We start from the raw sequence: 23,733 nt of genomic DNA, 5'->3' as shown, positions 1-23,733 counted from the left end.
ATCGGCGAGAAACTGCAGAGACACGCAGCTGACTTGAGCACACGAGCGTGTTTGTTCACTCTTGCCCCGACCTTGACCTCGGACCCGTCACAGGACGTTGCTGCGGCGGGAGTGCCGGGGAGTGGTGCTAACGAGAGGGGAGAAGCAGCACTGGCTTCTCTCCTGACACCTAATTAGAGGGGAGTTGCAGGTAGGAGGGTTTTTTTTTTTGTTGGTTTTTTTTTCCGGTGTTTGTCTCTTTGTTGAAACTGCACCGGGGAGAACGGTCGGGGGAGAGGTAGGGGTCAAACCGACACCACAAAGAGAAAGAGAGGAGGCTGAAGGCTGGAAGATTTAGGCCCAGTTTACACGCGAACGATCGCCTGGAAACAGGGATCACGCGGTAGTGCTGTGATTGCGATCGCTGTTTAGACGAGAGCACAGAAGACGTTGAACCCCGCTTTAGTTTCTGTGCCAGGTCACTAGATGGCGCTGTGATTTTTGTAATTCAACAACACGCAAATGGGCGCGGAGCATGAAAACGGTTACATCCAAAATGGGGAATACATGAGCGAAAGAAAAAACCAACCAAACAAACTTCAGGATCAAGAGAAGAACTTGTCTTTAATTTAGCACCAATTCGTACTCACCTGTACTACATAAAAAGGTAGTTTTGGGTCACAAATTTGTGACCCATGCTGGCAAAATAGTTCAGAATGGGTACAGATTGCAGTGCAAAAAAAGTAAAAATGTAGATTTTTATTTTTTATTTTAAATGTAGATCCACCCTGGAGTTTTAAACCTTTTTAAGATTAAAAAAAGAAAACACTGGATCCTGTCATTGGAGGCAGATCTGACCTCAGATTGAACTTGACCACGAACTCCAGGTGACCCCGTTTCCAAGCCTGGCGTCCTCGGGAAGCCCGTGCCGTCCCGTTTGTTTTCTGGTGACTGACGTCCGACCCTTCCAAGTAATTCCCTCTATGACAAAAATGAACCCGCGGGCCACCGTAGTTCTCAGTCATCGGCTCGCCTTGGGGTTGCATTTGAAGTGTCAGCGGGGAATTCCATCCCAGCATACCTCTGCGCTGTGACATCATCCACAGCAGAGCGATGAGGAGGAGGGGGGCGATGAAGGCTAAGCAGCTCGAAAAGTATTTGGCTGACGTGACCTCGAGAAGTGACTTTGAGCGCGTCAGGCGGTCATTTTTCCCCCTGCTCGTTAATCACCGCTCTCTAAAACGAAGCCTTCCGTGTTATCAGTCCAGCTCCTTCACTCATCCCGACGCGGGACGCCCCATCGCCGGGATTGTTGGGATTGTGGCGACCAGGTGGCCTGTGAAGACCGCGAGATCAAATGAAGGATTGCTGGCCTCATCTGTCTGTGAAAGAATGCCACAAAGTTCAGATCCCTGCAGCTGAAAGCTAAGAGAAGACGGACAGACGGACAGAAAGGGACCAACACGTAGACACTATCTGGAAAGGAAACAACCTCTTTTAAAAATTTTTGTTATTGAGCTAAAATTTGATTCTCCTTTCGTTTCGTTACATTTTGCTCCCAAAAAAAGACAAACTTTTTAAGTAGTCTTTAAATGCAGTCTTGTAGAACATTTCTCAGGCATTGTGGAGATCTTAAATTTTTATTTATTTAGTTGGTTTCGGCTGCTTTTTTTACTCGTTTTCTGGTGCGTATTTGACCAATTCAAGGAAAGCTTCTGCCGGGCCACGTAACTTATCTCAGTGAGTCATTCGGACACAAAAAGGCTTCTAAACCCAAGACGTGAACCAGCGTTGTGTCGACACGTAACAATGAGCAAATAACCTATTTTAAATTAGATCTTAAGCTGATAACTGGCGAGCTGATAGCTACCTAGTTACCTGGCTAGCTGGTACTAAACTGCTCAAGACCACCTGAAAATATTATAAAAAAGGTCTAGCTGTTCGGAAGCAAAGTAGCGAGCAGGCTAATTTAGCCAGGGTCTATTTTAAAGTTAAAAGTCTGTCTTTAATTTATTTCCATTTAAGACGAACTTCTGCTGTTTTACACCAGTGGTGCGGTCAGGTGAACATTCACACGGGAGCTGACGAGGTGTTGCCCGCCTGGTGATCACACGGTCTAGCTGTTCGGAATCGGAGTTTCTAATGAATTGTGGGTGTTCTCATCAATAATAAACATGCCAAAATCGCCGTCGTATGCTTTGGCTTTTTGAAAACTGCTGATCGTACGTCGTATACACCCTAAAACTGTCGTATAAATCTGATAACTATCGTATATCTGGCAACCCTGACAGGTCACCCGAAATACTGACTTCGTCATCATCCGACCCCATACAGCTGGAAGTGGATTCAGTCAAAAAAAACTTGTGGAAATCGTTTAATTAAACAAAACAATGTGACATAACATGAGGTGAACCGAGTTCTCGGTCAATCTGGATGAAGCTGGAATGTGTCAGCGGGTTGCTTAATTTTGATCGACAAGGATTAAAAAAAAAAACGCTATCTGTTCACCGAGTGAATTTGCCAGCGTGTGTGTGTGTGTTGTGTTTTTCCTGCTGTCAGCAGCCAACTAAACCTCTGAAAGGTGTGTTCGTATGAAACGAGTACATTTGCCGTGAGTGACTGGCAGGAGGGTGCAGCAGGAATGTGGCTGAATCTCTGCCTCACAAACTGCTCTGTCAACACCGGAGAAAGCAAGCGAGCGCTTATTACGGGGCAAATCATTACACGAGCGGAGGGACGCCGGCGAGCGCCAAATATGTGCAGCTCCTAATAGTTTTCTGAAGGTGAAAGTCATGGTGAAGGAGCAGCAGCTCATTAAAGCCTCTTTTACTCAAATTTACCCAATTTCCTGAGGTCTTGATGTATCGTCTGTAAAATGTGCCAGTACCAGTCGTCTCAGATCATTTTAATGCGGTTAATTTTAGACTCCTCCCTCTTTTATGGGATATACATCTCTTTGAATATGGTAACATGCACACGCATTACCCTCACCAATAAAACGATGGTTCAGATCTTTAAAAGTGGGGTTGTCTTACCTGTTCTTTCTTTCAATTTGGTCAAAACGCGTTTAATTCTGACCAGATTTATAAGGTAACACTGCTGAGGCTCCTGTGTGTTTAATAATCAAATTGGTAAATTGCCAAACACGTCTTGTTTCCTCAGACTTCAATCATCCAATCCAATAAACAACACCAAACAGTCAACAGCAGAAGAAACTCTTTGGCCGAGCAGAACTGGCAGGTTTCTCATGGACGCAACCCACAAATACATTTTCCTAACAAATGTGTCACCATTTAAAGGGAAATAAACTCTATAAGATTTATTGCCAAAAAGTATCATTACAACTAAAAAAATAATTGACCAAACACAGATTTCCTTACTTTTTTTTTTAAATCAGAGCAGATAACAGAGTTCTTTTGCCAAATCAAAACACTCCTTTCTGTACGAAGTGCGCTTATCTTTTCTAAACTCATAAATCCCCATTACAGTTGCCCTGCGGTCATCTACACATCAATTATAACAGATCAGTGATTTTTAAAAAAAAAAAAAGTAAAAAAAAGCCCAAAATAAATATCCACTGTAGATAAACTCGATTGGCCTAAAAACACAAGAACCGTCCTTTACGACACCAAGTTTTTCATGTTTTTGTTTTTTTTTTTTAAAACAGCAATTCTTACTGAAGTATAACACAAGACAAAGACATTTATCTCGGTCCAACACATCTGTCAAAGGCTGCTTCAAAGAATTCATTACTAAATGATTTCCAAAGAAGTTATCTTTCTTTCTGTTTCACGTGGCGTCGTTTGGTAAAAATCACATTTCCTTAGAGGCACACCTCATCCATGTTTGCCTCAGTTACACTGATGCTGGAAAAACAACAACAACAACAAAAAAAGTCTGTTTGCGTCACCAGTCACTTTATATAGTTCTGACACACAAGCCGTTCCCTCGCGAGAGAAGATGCGCTCCTAATGCCGCCGCTGAAGGCCGGTGCGGACTAAATAAAGGTGCCGTGGAACCGTATTGCTGTCTGCTTTCAGGGGGAAAAAAAAAAAAAAAAACGTGCAGCAAAGTTTGATTTGGCTCTGGGGCTCACAGTTGCTGCCAGTTCAACCGGAACGTGAACTGTTGCCCCTTCACTCTGACTCCAGACCTCGTGGGCCCAAACGGTGAGGTTCAGCAGTCCTGCCTCCAACGCAGTAGGGCTTCAGAGTGAAAGCTTTTTTTTGTTGTTTTTCCGGGACATTTTGTAACCCGTGCTGGAAAAGTGAGCAGGAATGCACACAGGCAGCTGTGCAAAATGTTTAAGTTTGCCTTAATGGAGATTTGGGTAAAAATGAGTCCACGAAGACACCATCTAATAATCCCGGCAACTAAAACGACATATTTCCTAATCTATCTTTAAATTGTGGTTTTCGAACAGGTATGTCTTTAGAAATATTCCTTTTAATTTTCTTTAAAGTTGACCCTTTTCTTTGCCAGTTGCAGTGGCGCTGGAAATCCCTTCGCATAACGTCCTTTGTCATTGTCATTGTGAAGCTTGCGTATCCCTCTTTCTAAGTCTAGGACTAGAACTCCCGGTGACGTCACTCCAGACCCGTAACAATCGAGTTTTCAAATCGGCTCTTGTTGCCAGGCGACGAAGCGCCAAATTTCAACCAACTACGGATCAGTTTCGAGGTTTCGAGATGGAGAATTTGAACGTAACAATGCGGTGTTGAAAAAGTTCTCATTGTGACTCATTTTGCCTCAACGGGTCGCATTTAACTCGGGCGTCTACAGTTTCATCCTCCGGCCCAGTAGGTGGCGATAATGTGCTGCTTTTAAACATGTTATGATAAATAATAAAATGAACACCAGTGAAATTGGATGGATAGTAAACTGAATTTCCACGGAACATATTTTGGTAGAAAAGACCTAAACGTTACGTACAGTTGCAGTCAGAAGTTTGCAGAATGTCGCTAGTTTTGGTCTTTTAACGATTTAACGATTGATTTGAATCTTTATTTTCCAGGGTGGAACAGTTATACAACCTTCAACTTCAAAGATTCTTGAAAACAAGAATTGGGCGCCCAAGTCTGACTTAAATGGGAATTTTCTCTAATCTACACAAAGTCAAATTGATGCAAACAGGGTCAAATACATACATACATTCATACACCCCCATTAGTATTTGATTGAATGACCTCCAAGTTTTTTTGTATCGATCAACGAGCTTCTGGCTTAATTCAGGCTGATTATTTGACCGCTTTTCTTGGCAGAAATGGTGTATTTCTCTTGAACTGGTTGGCTTCCTGGCACAGACCTGGTTTTTAAGTATTCTCTACAGAATCTTCAATTGGAAAATCAGTTAGGAAGCTCGGCGTTGGCCTGATTAATCCGTTCAGAAACCAGTCTTTGGGATCATTGTCCAGTTGGAACGCCCAGCTGGGTTCAAGTTTCAGAAACGTCTAGCTGTTGATTTGAGGCAAAGTTGAAGAATTCTGATTTAGTTTTCCTCTTTCATCATTTAGTACATTCACGCAATGCACCAGAATCAAATTATGATACTGCCACCATCGTGCTTGACCAGTGGTAGAGTGTGTTTTTAGTTTTTAAAAGCCTGAAGTTGAGTCCTTCAAACGTACTTCTTGTTATTGTGGCTAAAATAACTCTATCTTTGTCTTGTCTGACCATAAAACTTTTTTCCAGGAGTCGTTTGGTTAGTCCATCAAGGTATCGAATACTGAGCCAGCCACCCCAGAGGCTTTCTGCTCCAATGCAATCAGACCTTCTACAGTCTTACACGGAGTAGCTCAAGTAACAGTTTGGACATTTTTTTCCCCCAAATAAAAGTTGAACTCTGTCTTTTTATAACTTTCTGGAGCTATCTTGTTCGCCCACAGCTTTTAAAGTCTAACGTTTCTCTGACACGTGTGTTTCTCTGCCCGTCACGTTAACCACGATGCCTCGTGTTGCAGCTCACCTGAACGAAACGACTGGGTTTTTGATGGTGGTGTTGATGTTTTAATTGCAGTCGAAGTGTGGCTGAAGAATGGGTGCAAAAAAAGTTTTGAAATGCGAATCAAGCTTTTAAATCCGTGACGACATCCCGGTTTGTGTTTTCTGGCAGGATTGCTCGGTTTACAGGTTAGAGTTACATATTTTCAGTTCTTTTTATGATATAAAAACTAAGTTATGAGGGCAAAATGACTTGAGTTAAAGGAGGTCTAAATTTACTCCGATATTCAGGGCTAAATAAGAGCAACGACTGGATTCAGTGGTAGAACTGAATCTTTTGATAAATGTTTTCTGCATATTTATCCGCCTTGATGTTGTATCTTTGTTGACAGCACCAAGTAAATCTGTTGTGCCGCTTATAAATTAAGAAATATGTCTTTAATGTTAAAAAGAAAAGTTCAAAATGTGACACAGATTCAAGTTTTTGCACTTCGGATGCCACAAAGTGTCCGATTTTTTTGAATAAGTAGGCCTTCTTTGACCTTTGGAGATTTACATATTAGATGATCTGACTTGCTTAAATCTGCAAAAGTAAGTTTTTTTTTGTTTCTTTTTTCCTGTAACACACAGGATGGAAATCAAAACCCAACTGGTTTGATGGTCAATCAGCTCAGCAATTTGTCTGAGCACATTATGGCTCGTAGCCTCCAGCCTGACGTTTAACAAATTTGGAATTTGCTGCTCAAAGCTTAACAAAAGCACCATTTTCTTTTTTCTCTCATATTCATATTTGCTGGTTGCCTTGCAGTTACTGTGTGGGGTTTTCAGTGGCCTAATCTATGCTGACAACAAATATTTTCCCTTCCAACCAGACTGAGCTCGCTTGGCTGCTAATTTATACAACAGATGTTGAAATTGGGCAACGCAAACAAAACATTTAGGTTCGCAGGGCGCCGTAACAACGGAGGACAGCCAGCCGAGTGTCGCAATGAAGCTGCCTCCCTCCTAAAACGGTGGAACTTTATAGTTGGGGAACATATAGTTGAGGTTTGAAGTTTCTGCCGTGTGTCGTATCGGGTTGCGGGCAGGTGTGTCGGGCAGCCGAGGATGCTGGTTCGTGTTTAACAAAGTGTGCCAAAGCTGTCTCGCTCGTCACATTTAGCTTCTTTATCTGTGCAGGCATGTGTGTCTGCAACGCAACCCGAGGTTATTCTTGCTTCGACGTGTCGTTATCGGCTGTCTCGCCTCGTCCTCTTCTTTTTTTTCTGTTTGTTTTTTAAAGTGCGATACCAGATAAGACTCCTCTCTGTGTTTAAAAAAATAAAACAAACCAAAAAGCCAAGCAAACAGGTTGAAAATGCATCATAAATCTGAGTTTCATTGCTTCTGTCCCAGTTTTCCTGCTCAGTCCGGTCTCTGGTCCGGCTCAGTCTCACTGCTTCTGACTCTGAAGAGTTCATCCACAGCCTTCCCCTCCTCCCGACTCCCACCTGCTTCAGCTTTCCATCCTCCTTCCTGTTCTGAGTGAGTTAATGGAGGTTTGAGTGGCGATCTGGAACATCCTTATCCCCCTTTTTTTCGAAGGTTAAGCCCGTATCTCGTTGGGCTGTGACTGTTGGCGACAAAATTGCAAGAAAAATCACAAACTTTTACTTCAAGTCACACGGACTTGATACTTATGGTTTGTTTGCATGACTGCAAATAAAGTCACAAAGTGACTTAAGTAAGTTTCAGTTTGATCAAAATCTATCCACAATTTAGATTCACGGGTCGACGAACCTCCCAAAGTTGTCTCCCTTTCCTCGCCTTTATTGACGAAAGAAACCAAAACAACGAGCGTTTGAGATGACAATTCTACGACTATTATGGAAGGAAATTATTGGCAGCACATTGGTTTAGTGGTTAGCAGGGTTGCCTCACAGCAAGAAGGTCCTGGGTTCAAGCCCTGGGGTCTTTCTGAGCGGGGTTTGCGTGATCTCCTGGTGGTTTTCTCCGGGCGCTCCAGTTTCTTTCAAACCCGGGCCTCCCTTGACAAAGAGATCTGTGATCTCAATGTTTAATAAAAGAATTTGAGGCGTGCATTTTTTTAAAAAACATGTTCAAAATTCCCTGCGGCTTGAGAGCGAGGCCCTGTGACTCACGCTTCGAGGAAAACGAGAAACTCCCTCGTGAATGCTGCCCACAATTTGTCGCCAACAATCGCAGCTCGGTGAGAAACAGGCTCTGTGATGCAGGATGACTTCCTCCCCGATGGTAGAAGAAAAAAAAAAAAGGCAGAAAATTGTTGTCCACTTCAACAAAAATGTACAATTTGCTCTCTTAAATGCGTTTCTGCCTCATACATTCAGCGACTTTTAAGTTCCTGAAAGAATCCCCGTCTGTATGAATAAGAACTGAAAGAGATTTCCGTACTTTTAAGTGGCGGTACAAGAGAAAAGGACGCATTGTCTATCTTTCTGCTGGGCTGAAGGAGGCATAAGAAAACAAACGTATCCACTAATTACACAGGTTCATGCGCAGGACACCGAATCTCTCCTGTACAGACGGCTCTGTATCTCAAGCATCGAGTCGGGAAGTCAGACCCAGCAATCCGGGTCGAGCAGCTTGCTTGATTCGCGGACCCTCGGTGAACTTGCGGGGCCCCGATTATCTGGATGACGCAAGCGAACGAGAGCAGATCCGCCGTTCACGTGTCATTAATATCAGGCACACCCAGCTGTTGTCAGATCGCTGAAGAATGCGCGGAGCTTCGTGGGCTTTCGTTTATCTGTCACACTGAGCCGGTTGCTCAGGAGCAGGTTTTACTGAAAGTCTTGTAAGTTGTAAACAAATGAAGTGATGTATAAAAATCAGAGATTGCCCGTAAGCCAGGTTCCCAACATATTTACTAATATTTCTTTTGCCAAGCAGTAAAAACTGAGGAAACACCGACGGCAGATCAACTTTAAGTGAAGCTGCAATTTAGCTCAAGCAGTCCTTGAATGAGTGCCTATCGCCCGCCACCTTATACGCCAGACGTTTAAACTAATCCAATAAAAAGGGGGCGGAGTTATAACCGTTCTGGTCAAATCTTGTAAACATGAGCGATCTGATGCGATATCGTGAGACCTCTTGAGACGTGTTGAAGGTGATTCTCAGCTACTACCACGTCCAGCTTTAGCTCAGCGACTGTGAATTTCACTCAGTCGAAGCCATTTTTGTGTCGGCAGTTGTCAGTTAGCTGTGGCGGCCATCTTGAATCGGGTCGACTCCAAATGTTTGAGTAACAGACGATTGATTAGTGGCGACTTCCCGTGAGAGTCGTTAAAATTTGTCCAGTAATTCGTGAGTTATTTTGCTAAAAGTCAGACTTGACAGTTAATGCAGGCGCTACAGACAAACGAACACAGACGCAAAACATTATCGCCCTTTCCCTTTCAGCAGCAGGCGATGACAAAGCGCATTCCTCTCTATCGTTGGCGTGCCTTCAGTCGTAGCCTTCCCCACCGTCCCGGTACACATTGTTACCTCTCTGTCCTCTCTGTGACCCATAATTCCCTCCTTCCTGCCCACCCCGCTCTGAAAGATTAACAGGGGGCTCAGTGCCTGCCCACCTGCTGGAGGCATCATGTTTACGGGCACTGGGGTGATCTCAAGGGTCCAGTTCGCTTTCTAATCCTTGGAAACAGAAACAGACAGACCAGCCAAGGTCGTGCCATTCGATTTCCAGGGGATCTGGTGTTGGGACACCCATTGTTCAGGCTGGGGGTGGGGGTGGGGGGGTTCGAGGGTCACCTGTATCAATATCTTAATTTATTGAGCCAAGTGCGACTTATACGAATATTGCATTTTCTTGGCGTTACTTAGAATTTTTACCTGGATTATGACTTCAAGTCCAAATGAACAGACAAAACCAAAAGAAGCTGTCTTGTGCACTGTTTGTGGCAGAACAAGTTTTTCGATGGCTCCTTTTTCTAAAGTAATAACAGTAAGGAGTGTTTGATTTAGATTTAACAACCACTGAACCTGAAATCTTTCATTGGCTTCATGATTTGAGATACACCCTTTAAAGGGAGAGTTTAGTCACATAGTTGGTACCTCATCAGCCAAACGGACCCTTGTTTAGGTCGGACTGATGCATTCAGCAGCCTCAGCAGATTTGCGGTTTCCGCTCGGCGCACCCTTACATCTGCGCAGGGACGCGTAGAAGCAGCCGTGACATCAGGTCTAAAGCGCAGAGCGCAGAGAAAAAGGCCGGGCCAATGGTTGGCCGGACGATGTGAGCCGCCGGTGCCGCGGCTGCAGACGTAACAGTCTGCCTGATCGGCGGGTCTGGTCAGTCCAAAGGTACACCCAGCTCCTGATACGGAAGCAGCTTCGGCACCATCGGCATTAACAAGGCCTATGCTCAGCGCTAATACATCGCATTCGCTTAGCAACTCGGACGTCGTTTGGTTGAGAAAACGGCAACAAACAAAACGTGACCAGGACTTCTGACTCTTTCTCTTCCTGGTCTATAACTAATGTCTGATGAAGTACTAACTATTGATAACTATTTGACAGAATATTACTTCAATAATGACCAAACTATTGCTTTAAGCTCTGTCTGTCACCGGGACATGAAGGTTGACACAATAAAGGTTTGAGGTCACGTCTTCTTTGCACATCGTCAAACAATGGAAGGACTACTTTGGACCACATGTTGGAGGTTTTGCTTGCAGAGATAATTCTGAAGCTATCAGATGGAAACTCGAGATGCCAGAACAAGTCAATTCTGTCAGGAATTTCTCAGAGGGGTATGCGTCTTTCTTTTTTTTTGTTGGAAGCCAGTTTCAAAATGTAAAGGGGGGGGGGGAAGAGATACCCTTTCACGGCCACAATGAGATTATAGAGTCTCAGATGTCTCCAGAGATGGAAGAGCCACGTCTTTGACTCTGAGCTTGTCCAGAACAAAGCTGCTCGGGTATTTAAACAGCACCGGGCACATTCGATTATTTCATTGTCGTCCGCTGCTGGAAAAAAGAAAAAGACGGAGCCATAATGTTCTTGCCTTTCTGTCTTCCTGTGCCTGACTGGGACCAAAATATCTCACGAACTGGACGGGTTTTAATGAAACAGAAAGTAATCACTGGATTCACGTCTTCGGCTGATTAATTTATGGAGTTAACGGTATTCAAGATGGCTAACAGACCTTAAAAAGAAGACCTGAGATCAGCTGAGTGTTGATGTGTTTAAAATTAACTTCAAAACTTACCTGTTTAATTATGGTTCTAGGTCTTAACTACATTTAACTTTCTCTCTCTCCTTAAAAATGTCTTGGTTTTACTCATCTTTACATTTTAGAACTCATTTTTATGTTTATATATTTGACTTTTTACATAAAATTGCGTTTCCTCGGTTCCTTCGGTTCTGATCTTTAAAGTTTTCCAACTTATCGCTGTTTGACATGACCACGCATGTGTTTTTCTGTACTTTGTCGTCTCTTCAGTCAGCTCCGTGCGCCTGCTGCCTCCCATCATGTTTAATTGGTGCCCAACGCCCACAGACGTCCTATTATTAATGATACGATAAAGTCAAAAGAAATATAAATTTTTTATGTCTTCCTTTGATTCCAGAAGAGAACAAGAGCCAGGTCAGTCTGCTCCGGAGTTTTTAACGAGAGAAAATAAAACCGTCATCCCTATCTGAAACGGTGCTTTGTCAGGAGACTCCTTTGAGTTTGGTTAACCTTCTTTTTTTCCCTTCAAAGGAGAGCACATGTAGCAGCCGAATCAGTGTTCTTCAGCTGATTTGTACCCTAGCTGTGCCCGGCAGTGTCAAACCCCGTTTCCCTGCCGGGGTTAGCGTGGGCGCCCTCCAGCTGCACAAACACCTGAACCCACGGTCACGTTCAGGCCGAGCCAAATCCAATTATTTTCCTTGCCTCGAGCCGTCTGTCTTGTTTCAGCAGCGAACATCCACCCCCAGCTCTGCGCAGCGCGTCCGAACGAAGCTGACAAATCGAGGCTCCTTCCTGTTTGTCCGAACGCTTCATGCGTCTTCGCTCCTGTAGGTAAAATCACACGACACGAGCAGTAAACGTCTAAGCACCAAGACGGACGGAGCACGACCTATGGGTTGACTAACGTCAGCTAGAGATGAGGTGTCTGCTTTGCACAATCTATGTGGCTGGGATTATGGTGGCAAAGGGGCGGAAAAACTTCTGGTAAATTCACAGAAACTTTCCATTGGAAGTTAAGTTGAGGTTTGGAAATGGTCTAAATTGGAATCTTTCCATGAGAATTGTGGGAATTAATTGAAAACTGTATCATATCCAAACAAGCATTTGGCTATAAACTTTATTTTTTTTGTCATCAGCAAATAATGACCTCATTTGCATATGATGACATCACCGCGTCACAACCGCACAGACGTTGCTGTTTCCACCTCTCATTGCACGCTACAGCGATGAAATCTGGTAATTTTAGTCATGATTCTGCCAAAACATATTGTCCACATCTATATTTAAAACCCCTGGTAAACCCGATCTTTTAATATTTTAAATTATATTCTAATTATTTCCCATATATTCCCGTTAATTCCCATTGAAAGTTTCCAACTTTGAAAATTCTCTGAATTTTGCAACCCTGCCGGGGTTCAACTACAGCTTCAACTAGACCAAGTTTTAGCTCAGTATCTGTAAAATAGACTGAGTTTAGGATAATTTTATCTTTGCTAAGGTTCATTAGTTGTGGCAGCCATCTTGAATGCGTTTGACTCAAGTCAATCAGTTGTAGATGTACATCCAGTAAATATTTTCTGAGTTTTATTCAAATTCATCCAGTGGTTCATAAGATCTTGCACGATGTGTAGCAGTCAAACTATGTGTTGGACGTGATGCTCAGCTACCACCACACCCAATTTTAGCTCAACATCTATAAAATTCTTTGAGTTAGACCCATTTTTGTGTTTTAAGATCACCGACCGTGGCAGGCAATCGTGAACCGAACCGACTCCAGAACGTAATCAGTCGCAGATGTTCGTCTGATGACTGCTTTATGAAAGTTAAATTAAAATTCACTCAGTGACTCATTTGAACACGACGCAGGCAAAGGAACGCACGCGGACTCCCACCTCCGGCTACGTATTACTCCGTTCTCCGCTGCCGCTGAGCCAGTGACGACACGACCGGCCGCGTTTCAGCCCACGTTTCTGGAATTTGCACGCATCTCACTGCCGTGCATAAAACACGGGAGCCTTACAGGAACTCTGCATGAATATGAAAGCGAAGCCTTGGAGCTCTGTCAGGTTATTACCGTGAGTGAGCCCGGGAGACGTTACACGCTGTAAGCCAGGAAGACGGTTGTGTTCGAAAACAAGCGGGGAAGAAAGTGCCCCCGTGGTAAACTCGCGTATGATGTAACATATTTCCCAAACGGCACGTTTGGGAGTTTAAATGGTGCCTCTGATCTGTCTCTCATGTAGGAGACAGAATGTGCCAAGTCACCCCCCGCCCCCCATCCCACTATCCAGCCAAACTCCTTTACCTTTTTTAAAATGGAGTCTTGGCTGCATCCCAGATGTCAGGGGTGTCCTTCGTCAAATCGCTCCCTCCCCAACAGCCCATCGGCGATTACGCAGGTATGACAGCGACGTCGGAGTAATTTCCTTGATGGGCTGTCACTGTCGCAAGTCTCTGCAATCATCCCCCGTTATTAGCATCAACTGCCGGGTCTCAACGCTCTCGTTTTCCACGATCTGCGCCCCTGAAATGAATCTGTCCGAGGGCACGTTTGATGACACGTTGGCCCCCCTCCATCGAGATTTTCTCCCTGTCTGTCAGTCTTCTGGGATAATTGCACCCCGTGGAATCTGTACATTTTTTTGACAAGACAATGAACGGATAACATTAGACTGTCACGTCAAGCTGATTGCACCATCACCGACCGACTTGGTGCCTGTGATCCTATCTGTGCCTCGCATGGAAGCTCCTCGGGGTTGATGGGTCCTAGTTAGAGGCCCCCCGGCTGGACGAATCACAGGGTTTCCTGAGCTCGTCTATCGGAGCTGCTGGAGAATGTTGAGATGAGTAGAAACGGCTTGGGAAGGGGGGGTCTGTAAGACCGACACTGGGTGCTTTTAAAAAGGTGAACCAAGAGCTTCATGGAGGGATGGAGCTGCTGCCCTTCTGGTTTGTGCGATCTCACGCGGAAACTGTGAGAAATCGATGTTGTTGCAAAGAGATAATGGAGACTGGAAGACCAAAAGTCTCATCGTAACTCGTCGGTGGTGTCCAATCCTGGTCCTGGAGGGCCGCCATCCAGCTTGTTTCAGGTGTTTCTCCAGGACCAGGTGGCCCATCATCATCTCATCAGTGAATCGTGTTTTTTTTTTTTTTTTTTTTTTCCTACAACAATCTCAAGACATGGCAGCTGCTACCACACACTACATTCAGCTCAGTGTCTGTAAGTTGGCTGAGGTGCAGCCATTTTTGTGTTGGCTAAGGGCCGTTAGCTGTGGCAGTCAACTTGAATCGGGTCGACGCGTGGCCCGTGTTTACTTTCTGCAGGTTTCATTAAAATCCTATCTTGTGGCTCGTTGGATTTTTTGGTAACGGACGCGCACACACAGACATAAACACTATCATCCCACTTCAATTTAAAACAATAAAACGACAAAATGGAGACCAGCAAACTGAAGCTGTCTTAACGAGCTTATTAATTCAACTCTGGACTGAAGAGAATGAGAAAGTACTTTTTAATCATTTAAAAACGATGTAAAATGATCAGGAAGTGAAGGAAAACTAAAGGTAATTCTTCAGCGTTTCATTAAAGCAGGAGGCAGAAACTTATTGCAATGAAAAGTCTTTGAAACTAATCTTTTTAAACTTGATGAGCTGGGTGTAATCTGTAAAAACGCCTCAGAGCGAACCTTTGCCCCGTCCCTTTTTTCAACGCGGTCCAAACGTGTCTCTGAAGCGATCCGGGACGTGGCCACCATCACACACTGGAGAAAAAAGCAATCACAAGTAAGTAGGAACTGTGGCAGAGAGTTGGGCTTCTTGTGAAACGTCCAAAAATTCCTTCCGTACTGGGCGCAGGGTGCCGCTGGTTTCCAATAACGCCGTGGAGAGCGGGGCTGTGGAGCCCCGGCTCCACGCAGGGGCAGATGAGATCAGGGCTTCAGAACGCCGCAGAATTTATGGAAATAAAGATTGTCGACGGTCGGGCAATGAGGGGGCTTAATTCGAAAGGGCTGGAGCTCGCCAGCGATTCGGTGGAAACCGCAGACAGCCGTTTGGAGATGGGCCAAGGCTTTTATAACTGACGTCGGAGGTGAGGAGTTCTGGAAACTCTGTGGAACCAATTTGTTGGGGTTAGAAGAAACCGGGGGGGTTTCTCACAAATTGCCGTGCCTCCCACCTTCCCCCGCGTAGACGTTTCGAGTCACCTGGCTGGGCACCGCGAAGGTCAACTCGTTTGGCGTTTCACCGACGTGTGGTCTCGATTCGGGCCAACCACTCGCCGTGTTTTTTGCTCAGTGCCGAAGTGGTCTTCTGGGAGGTCCGACTCGGACCGCTTGCACGCGTTTTTACAGAGAAATTTATGATTGGGGCTTTGCCACTGGCAACGCTTCGAGCGACATTCTTGAATATTCTACAATTACAATAAAACTCTCGGTGCCACCTTCTCCTGGGCCTCCACGAATATTAAAAGAAAAACATATAAATATTTACATTGTTTGTTTTTTTTACAGTCATTAAAAACCACGTCAGAGTTAAATGACTTGCAGATTAATAAAACACTGCACTGAAAGCAAAACAGAGACATTAAAAACTGACGCAGGGGAGAAAAAGCTTGACGTTTACAGTCAACTTTTGTGGCTTTTCTTTAATATTATAATATGCATCTTTAGTTCTTGCATTCCTTTTTTATCCCATGCGCATAAAAAATGTTTACCTTCAACTGACCCAATTCAAGATGGCCGTCAAAGCCAACTGACCTTGGCGAACCCAACAACTCGGTCAGTTTTATAGACGCCGAGCTGACATTTGGTGTGGTAGTCGCCGAGCATCATTGGAGCACAGCAAGACGCACAAATTATTATTTTGCTTCAAACTTTGGCATAAACTGTCTCTGTGTTAGCAAAATATCTCACGTACCGACGGACAGGTTTTAGCGACACTCCGGCTGTACATTTACAGCTCAATGGACATTGGACTCAATCCACGTCAAGATGGCCGCCACAGCTAAGCGACCTCCAGTGAACACAGAAATGGCTGTAACTCAGTCAGATTTAAAAAAAAAGAAAAAAAGCTTTCATTCCCAGGGAAAAGATGGCGGGACTTCCCCTCCTTCAGCCGTCACACACAGCTGACTGACAGCTTCCTCAATCCGGCGTCGCCGTCAGCGCCCCAAACAACCAAAGAAATCTCTGCCCTCTCTCCGGTGTTTCAACTGTGGTAAAGTATTGCAGAAGGTTTTAGTCGTTCTGGAAACTGGATTTCAAAAAAATAAATGGTGATACACCTTAAAACCGTAAAACCGGCCCGCGCCTGATGCTTCGTATCATCGACGTCCTGGATGAAGACGGGAGGACAGCAAATGTTCCACAGATACAAAGTTTTCAAAACGATCCTGAGCCATTCATTGTACTCTTCATTCTGTCTGGAAAAGGATGTAATTGCATATCTGCCCGGTTAAACCACGTCTCTCTCTCCCCCCCACACCCTCCCCGATGTAATTCATAACACTCGGGTGCTTCTCTCAGTGGGAAACCACATGATGGATTCGGTCAATTTGTTCTCGAGCCGAAGGCAAGTTAAGACGGAGCGCCAGAAGACGGATGATTTTTGGTTTTTGCTCTCTTAGAAAACCGGGGCTTGATTGGGATTCGTCCACGTTCGCTTGCTTGAGTTCTGCGCTCCCGAATAAGCCGCCTGCAAAAAAAAAAAAAAAAAAGGGAAAAAGTCATCCATCACGAGCGTCCGCAGCAGGCAGAATAATATTTGTATTAGTGGAGGTTTTAGAGATACTTCAAGTCAACTTATTGGACTTTGCCTTTGGATTTGTCCTGATATTTAACTTTCCTGTGGTCCACATAAAAAGTTGGGGGTTTTTTTCCCTTCCGTTGAAGCGGCCATGCTCTTGATTTAAAGCTGCACCAACTTTATTGGGCCCACAAAATGGACAGTGACGGAACAGAATAAGGTTCCACATGTCTGTAAATAAATCCATCCATCTTTTTTAATTTACCCGCTCGTTCCCTTAAACCAGGGGTGTCAAACCCAGTGACACAAGGGGGCCAAAATGAAAAGTGTGGTCCCAGCCAAGGTCCAATCACAATCAATATTTATTAAAAATTACATAAATTAATTGGTTTTAGATGTATTATGTCAAATCCTCCATATAGAAATATCAATGACCTTTTCCCAGTTACAGATTATACAGAATTTAGAGCAAATATACTTTAATGAACACAGACAAATAGATCAAACTTCAAAAAGCTCATCATTAGCTGTCATTTCTTACGCCTCACTCAGCTTTTAAATGAATTTTTTAACATTAAAACAGATTTTATTCAAAAAAGCCATCAACAAAAACCTGATCATACAGAAATTAAAACTATATATTGTTGGCTTCTGAGTCGCTGTCAAGAGAAAACTTCACTAATTAGGCTCAGTTTTTTTAAAGCAAAATAAGAATCAGAGACTCGATCTGTCCCAGACGAGAGGGCCGGACCTGATGAAAAAATAAAACATTACTTTTCTTATCTGGCGTCTTTGACAGTTAATGTAGTTGTTGCCTTTGGCCTCATTTGCTGACCTGTCAGTCTGGAGTTGACGTTCTTCCAAACAGCTTTAGTGTTTTCTTACCCAAAAAAAAAGAAAGAAAGAAACTCTGTCATCCAGCTGTCTAAAGAGGTCTGTAAACATTAAGTCAACAATGCGTTGTCTGTGTGCAGCTGTTTGGCTCCTGTGCTTGTTCTTGTTTCACATCGGCATCATCATCTTTCCTGCAGAGAGAGAGAGAGCCAATCAGGGTAGATTTCAGCCGTGGACCACTGAAAGAAAATATTGTGGGATAATGTAAATAGAGATGCAGTTCATTAAAGGGACGCTCAAATCAGCTCTGAAGGGACGTTCTGTCTAAAGGTTGGTATCATCCGGACTTTAACCATAAACGACCACTGACTGTCCACGGTGGCACAGAAGGAAGACAAACTTATGATAAATATTATTATCTACACATAAATATATATACTTTAGATAATAATTAGCTGTGAGACTCAGTTTCTGAGAGTGAGTGAAGAAGGAATACCCGAAAACTTTTACCCAAAAAGTGGAAGTTGGGCATAACACCAGGCTGGATGTTGTTTCTGTCGATTATCTCCTTTTGAAGAACTGATTTACCCGCCGCTGAGTTCACTTCCTCTTCTCTCTCCTGACGCAGACTCGCTCTTGAAACCCCGACTCCCCTCGGAGGTTAACGAACCCCTGGCCTGGTGCCGTTCAGTGTCAGCCGCGAGTGAGGCCACCTGGTCGCCCGCGGCGGTCTCAGAACACACGAGCAGAATTTCTCCTCTGTTTTTTTGCTTCCCGGTGGATTTTTGGCCGTTTCGGTTTCCAGCATCCGTGGCGGAAAGGACACGCTTCACCACGGCGCTGGTTCGTCTCTGCGGGGACTTTCTTTCCCTTCAGGCTGTTGAACGTGTTGAATTCACCGGTGCATGTGGTTCTCAGATTGTTCAGGAACACTTGCTGTGTTGCGTTTTAGCATCGCCACAGCCAACTGAGCTTCAAAGACGCGAAAACTGGCAAAAATTCACTCAGTTTTATAGATATGGTGCTGAAATTTGGTCTGGTTGTAGCTGAAACTTACACATGCTTAAAACCTCAGCAATAACTGTTGAAGGCAACTCCGCCTGTTAGCAAAATATCTCATGAACCACCAGACAAACGCGAATGAAAACTCTCCAACAAATCATCGGCCGTACGTCAATCCAATACAAGATGGTCGCTGCAGCTAGTCGATGTTAGCCAACAAAAAAATGGCTACAACGGAATCAGTTGTGCAGATGGGGAGTTAGATTTTGGTGTGGTAGTAACTGAGAGTCGTTGACAACACGCGCTCTGAGCAACGTCACGTGAGATCGCGTTAATTTTTGAGGGTTGACCGAAAAACGACTCGAACCAAAGATGATCTTTTAAAAGCTCTGGGATGGATGGTGGCGGGGCGATGTGCGTTCCTTCCAGAGGTTCCGGTGCCGTTTAATGTCATCCCGTTGTCATAAGTGTGAGTTTTCACGGACTACAGCTGAGCGGCGCGTGATTGTCGGGCTTTAAGACCAGATTCGGTCTTCGACTCGTTCCCACAGAAAGCCGCCCCGGTAAAAGTTTTTTTCGAAAGCGCCGTTTTTTGCCCCGTAGCTGTACATTTATCCGCCACCTCCTCCGTCGCGACGAACCACTGATCCACACGCCTCCGGCTCTGTTTTGCGCTCGACCAGCTGAACCGGGTCGGAACCGGTTGTTTACAACCCACGAGGAGCAGCTGAGGGGCCCCTGCGGGTCCTGCTGGGCCACTAATGGGCCGTACTCAGGATTCCCTCCACCACTTCTTCTTCTTTTTTTTTTGTTTCCTGAAGTCGTACATCTCGTGATATCAGATTTCTTGTTTCTGCAGAAGCTGTAGTAGTTTTCTTCAAAATAAAATGATGAGCTTTTTAAAGTAAATAAAATAAACAACAAAAAGAGGCTCAGCAGGTGAACGGAATCGGTCGATTTTTCAGCTCATCTGACCAGCAGTTCTGACACTTAAAGATGTATTTTTTTTATTTTACGATCCATTTTTTCCGCCATGGCAAGCCAACTACATTAAACTACAGCTTCCAGTAGTTTAATAAACCTGTTTGTTTTTGTGTAAAAGTCACTGATAAGGTTAAAGAAAACACAATGATTTACTTTCAGTACAAATACCTCTGCGTAGAATTCATTCGTCTTTTATTTCGAGATTTATTGATACAGGAAAGCCAGCCCCAGTAAATCTGATTTAAGAAGAATTATCATGAACGTGTCGCCTCTTCGTGTTTCAGGCTGCTGTGTGGGCCAGTGACAGGGACGCGGTCTTCATCCGGGAGTTTACGTTGATTCGACGGGATCATCTTTCTGAGGAGCCTGCCCAAAAACCGGAGGACCCGGTAAGTTTGTCTCGACCATCGCAGATTTGCCCCTTTTTGTAACTTCGCGGCTGATAAGAACGAATTGAACCATCAGGCAGCCCATCGATCAGTGGCCATGTGTTTACGCAACCCACCGCGTTGCAGCGCAGAGAATAAATAACAAGCGGGGGACTGTGGGAGGGAAGGTTGACTTAGCTTGATGTGAAACAGGGAAGCGCACATTTAACATTCCCGTCTCGTGGCGTCGCCTTCCGTGAGACACACATCCTGCCTGCTGCAGTTTGTTTTAACCCGTCGTCTCACCCAGATTTATCTCATTAATCCTGTGATGTTTCTGCGATGAAACGGGTTTCAAAGAAGACCTGAAAACCGATGCACTGTTTTTGGAGTCGTTAACTAAAATGCTGTCTATACTTATCATAATAAGTAAAGAAAAATGTGTTTGGTTGATTATTTCTTTGTTGTTCCAATACTTCTTGCCATTAAGTCTTAGACCGTTGGCTGTCAGAGCCCGTCCGGTGAGTCTTGGCTCCTGGAAGTCGTTTATCTGAATGTTCGTGGCGCTCCTTCAACGCCACGCCGACCGTTGCGTTGACTTGAGTGTCGCTCAAACAAAAGCGTTCCTGCGGAGGTGCGAAAGCTAACTTGTAGGTCTGCAAACCCCGCCCATCTAAAACCACAGAACCGAACGTCCGGGTCTACAAACCACGCGAGTAGTAGTGATGGCAACGGCAGCTCCTTTGAGTGAACCGAGTCACTAGAATCAGTTCATGAAAATGATTCATTCAAAAGATTTGTTCACCGAATCCTTCAGTTCACACGGTTTATTAGTTAGTTTAGTTTATTTCTTTTGTGCCATACACCATAAAATGTGCCCCCATGGGCTTATAAGACATACAAACATATTTCAAAGATGCATAGAGAGACCAAACGTCATCATCCTTCAAACAGAAACGGATCACTCCTCGACGGCAGTAAGTTTTTTCTGCGCATGCGTGAATCAGCAGTTCGTTCAATGGTACGGATCAGAGACGAAGAGAAAATAAAACCCAAAATATAATATGTTGATCTTACTTGTGAGTGAGTCCCAGAACGCGGAACTAAGTAACAAATGAATCAGTGAATAAAGTGATTCGGTTCAGTTCGTTCTCTCAAAAGATTCGTTCATTTGAACGACTCGTTCACGTACGACACAACACTAGTGAATAAATACTGAAAAAGTGGTCAAAATCTGCTCATCTTCCTTTCAGAAGCATTCTCCAGCAGAGTACACCATAGATGCGGGGGTCGCTGCATTGGTGGGCACAAACTGGGCAGGGCTGGGGCAACAAAATAATGTGCGCAGCCAGGAATGCAGTTCTGCAAGCCGTGCGCGCAAAAATAGGCCGTGATTTATTTATTTATTTATTTTTAAATATCAGTGGCGCAAAACGCAGCCGAACATCTCACTGATCGGTTGGTCTGAAACACTCTGAGACTGCAACAAAAATTAGCCTTTTTTTTTTCTCGATTTTTAGTCGCTAACCAGCCTCCGACTGTGAGATCCTGGCCTTTCTAACCCTCAGAGAGCCCCGACTGCGCGTTATGTCCGAAACGCACCTCGTTGTACTCCCATAGAGGGCCAGGATCCACTGATTGGTGCTTTGGGACACACAAAGGGGTTAAAACCACCCAGAACAGTCAGGATTTTAAGGGTTTTTACAGTTAAGTGGTTGTTAACGACGGCTATTAGAGTCACTTTGTAGTAACAACCAGAGGCTCGGAGTGAGGACACGTCTGCTCGGCCTGTCTTCACAAGTTTCATGGATCCGTGATGACATCATCTGTCTTTACTTTGACACGTTTTCTGTCTCTCGTCCGTTGGTTTTATGTTGAATGTTTTCACGCCGCTACAAGCCGAGCAACATGCCCAACTGCACATCCAGCAGCGACTTTTTGTCTTTTTGTGAAGCTTCAGAGCCACGGTGGATTTGCCTTTCTGGAAGAGTGTCAGGGTGGGGATTAATTGAGGCTGTGGGGGGATGGGGGGGGCAGGAATCAGGAGCACTTAGCCCTCATGGCAGCTGCCGCGTCTCGCGTGCAACAAGAGGTGGAAAGAGCAACGGGTCTCGCACGATTTAACACGCGGTTTGTTTTCTTTAAAAGGACCTACGTGTTTGCTGCGCCGACAGCAGATATTTAGCCTCGAGTTGTAGCTTTTTTTTTGGTTGTTTCACCCCTTGTTGATTCCAACGTATGCATTTCTGCCAGCTTGTGTTATACAAACTTGTTATGAACGAGCTTGTTTGTTCGCTTTTACAGTCTTTTTTTTTGTCAAAGATCGGGACAATATTGTAACGCTGAAATGCTGACTCAGCATTCGTGTCGTTTTTCTCCTGTTTAAAGTTTCTTCTGTACGATTTGTTCTGCAACCAAACTGCTTCTGCACACTTTGAGCTGTTTTAACCCTTCGTGTATCAAAACGTTTGGCTACGACTTTTAGTATTTGTGACGTTTACACCTTTTGAATATTTAACTTAACAGCTTCAATTCCTTCAAAAACAAAAATACTGTCTGAAATCTACTTCACCTATCTGCTGTTTGTATTTTAGGCTTTTAACTAAAATGTTTCTAATTTAGCTTTTAGCTATGGCTTTTGCTGATTTTGGCTTTTAGCAAAGATGTAACTAATTAGAGTTTTCAGCATCAGTTTTGCTGCTTTTAGCTTCAGGTTTGCTTTAGCTTTTTGAGCTTTCTAGCTTTTAGCTAGGATTTTGCTTATTTTAGCAAGTAGTTACAGTTTAGCTAATTTGAGCTTATAGCTACTTGCTATATTTAGCTTTGAGGTTTTTTTTTGCTGATTTTAGCTTCCTTTTTTTTAACTTGAACAATTTATCCTTCATCAAAGTCTCAGCAGTTTTGGAATAAATGACATTTTCTCGAGTTTTTCTTTTTTAGATGATTAATTTTAGAAAGGATCGAAGTGAACTCGAGTTTTTTCGTTTAGTTTGGCTGTCGGACTCGTGTTTGGTGCTCCCGACCCCCCCGTCGACGCGCTGAGCGCCGGTGAACGCGGTGTGGAGCCGCGCGGCTTTGGACCGGGATCTTACCGTTTTCCCCGTCAAGCGTGTGTGTTCAGTAAACGTTTGGCCCGCGCCGCGGCACGCCGAACCTCTTCCCCCTGTTTGATGTGGCCTCGCAGCAGTGCACTGTGGGTACTGGCCCGGTGCCGCTGAGGTAATCCAGACCAGGGACGAGACCTCGCCACAACAGCCACTTAACAAACGCGGGTTTGTGTGTGAATCCAGGCAGCCGGTGGTGTGGGTCTGTTACAGGCCTCACACACACACACACACACACACACACACGCTCCCGCTGCCTCGTGTCATCCAGAAGTTTTGTTTTTTATTTGCATGCTGACATCTGCAAATATTGTGCTACGTCCTGCAGAAATCCATGTGTTTGTGATTTCTGCAGCGTACAACAACACCACGTGGCCGCCACACACAAATCCACGTCATCCGCCTCTCCTCCTCAGTGTGGGGCGGCTCTGATCGAGAGAACGATTTCTGATTGTTCCCGCCGCAGAGGAGGTCATGCTGTCTGTCTGTCTGTCTGTCTGTGTGTCTGCCTGTCTGTCTGTCTATGGACTCAAAATGTTCTGAACAGATTTTCATGAAATCTTCAGGAAATGTC

The 23,733-nt window shown here is 44.5% G+C and overlaps 1 protein-coding gene across 5 annotated transcripts in view; it reads left to right on the top strand.

The window, feature by feature from the left end:
* adamtsl3 (ADAMTS-like 3) overlaps positions 1-23,733 on the top strand; it is a 77,058-nt gene that overhangs the window by 5,788 nt on the left and 47,537 nt on the right. For 4 of the 5 annotated variants that reach the window (XM_037976403.1, XM_037976398.1, XM_017414469.3 and 1 more), the window contains exon 2: positions 19,972-20,076. The exons of the other annotated variant lie outside the window; for it this stretch is intronic. In XM_037976403.1, the coding sequence (XP_037832331.1) occupies positions 19,972-20,076 (105 nt within the window). The remainder of the gene's footprint in view (positions 1-19,971; positions 20,077-23,733) is intronic. 5 annotated transcript variants of the gene reach the window in all.

Source organism: Kryptolebias marmoratus, linkage group LG7 (assembly GCF_001649575.2).
Source record: "Kryptolebias marmoratus isolate JLee-2015 linkage group LG7, ASM164957v2, whole genome shotgun sequence".
NCBI classification, from domain to species: domain Eukaryota; kingdom Metazoa; phylum Chordata; class Actinopteri; order Cyprinodontiformes; family Rivulidae; genus Kryptolebias; species Kryptolebias marmoratus.
Note: the sequence above shows the minus strand (reverse complement) of the source record. Positions and strands in the feature narration are given on the sequence as shown.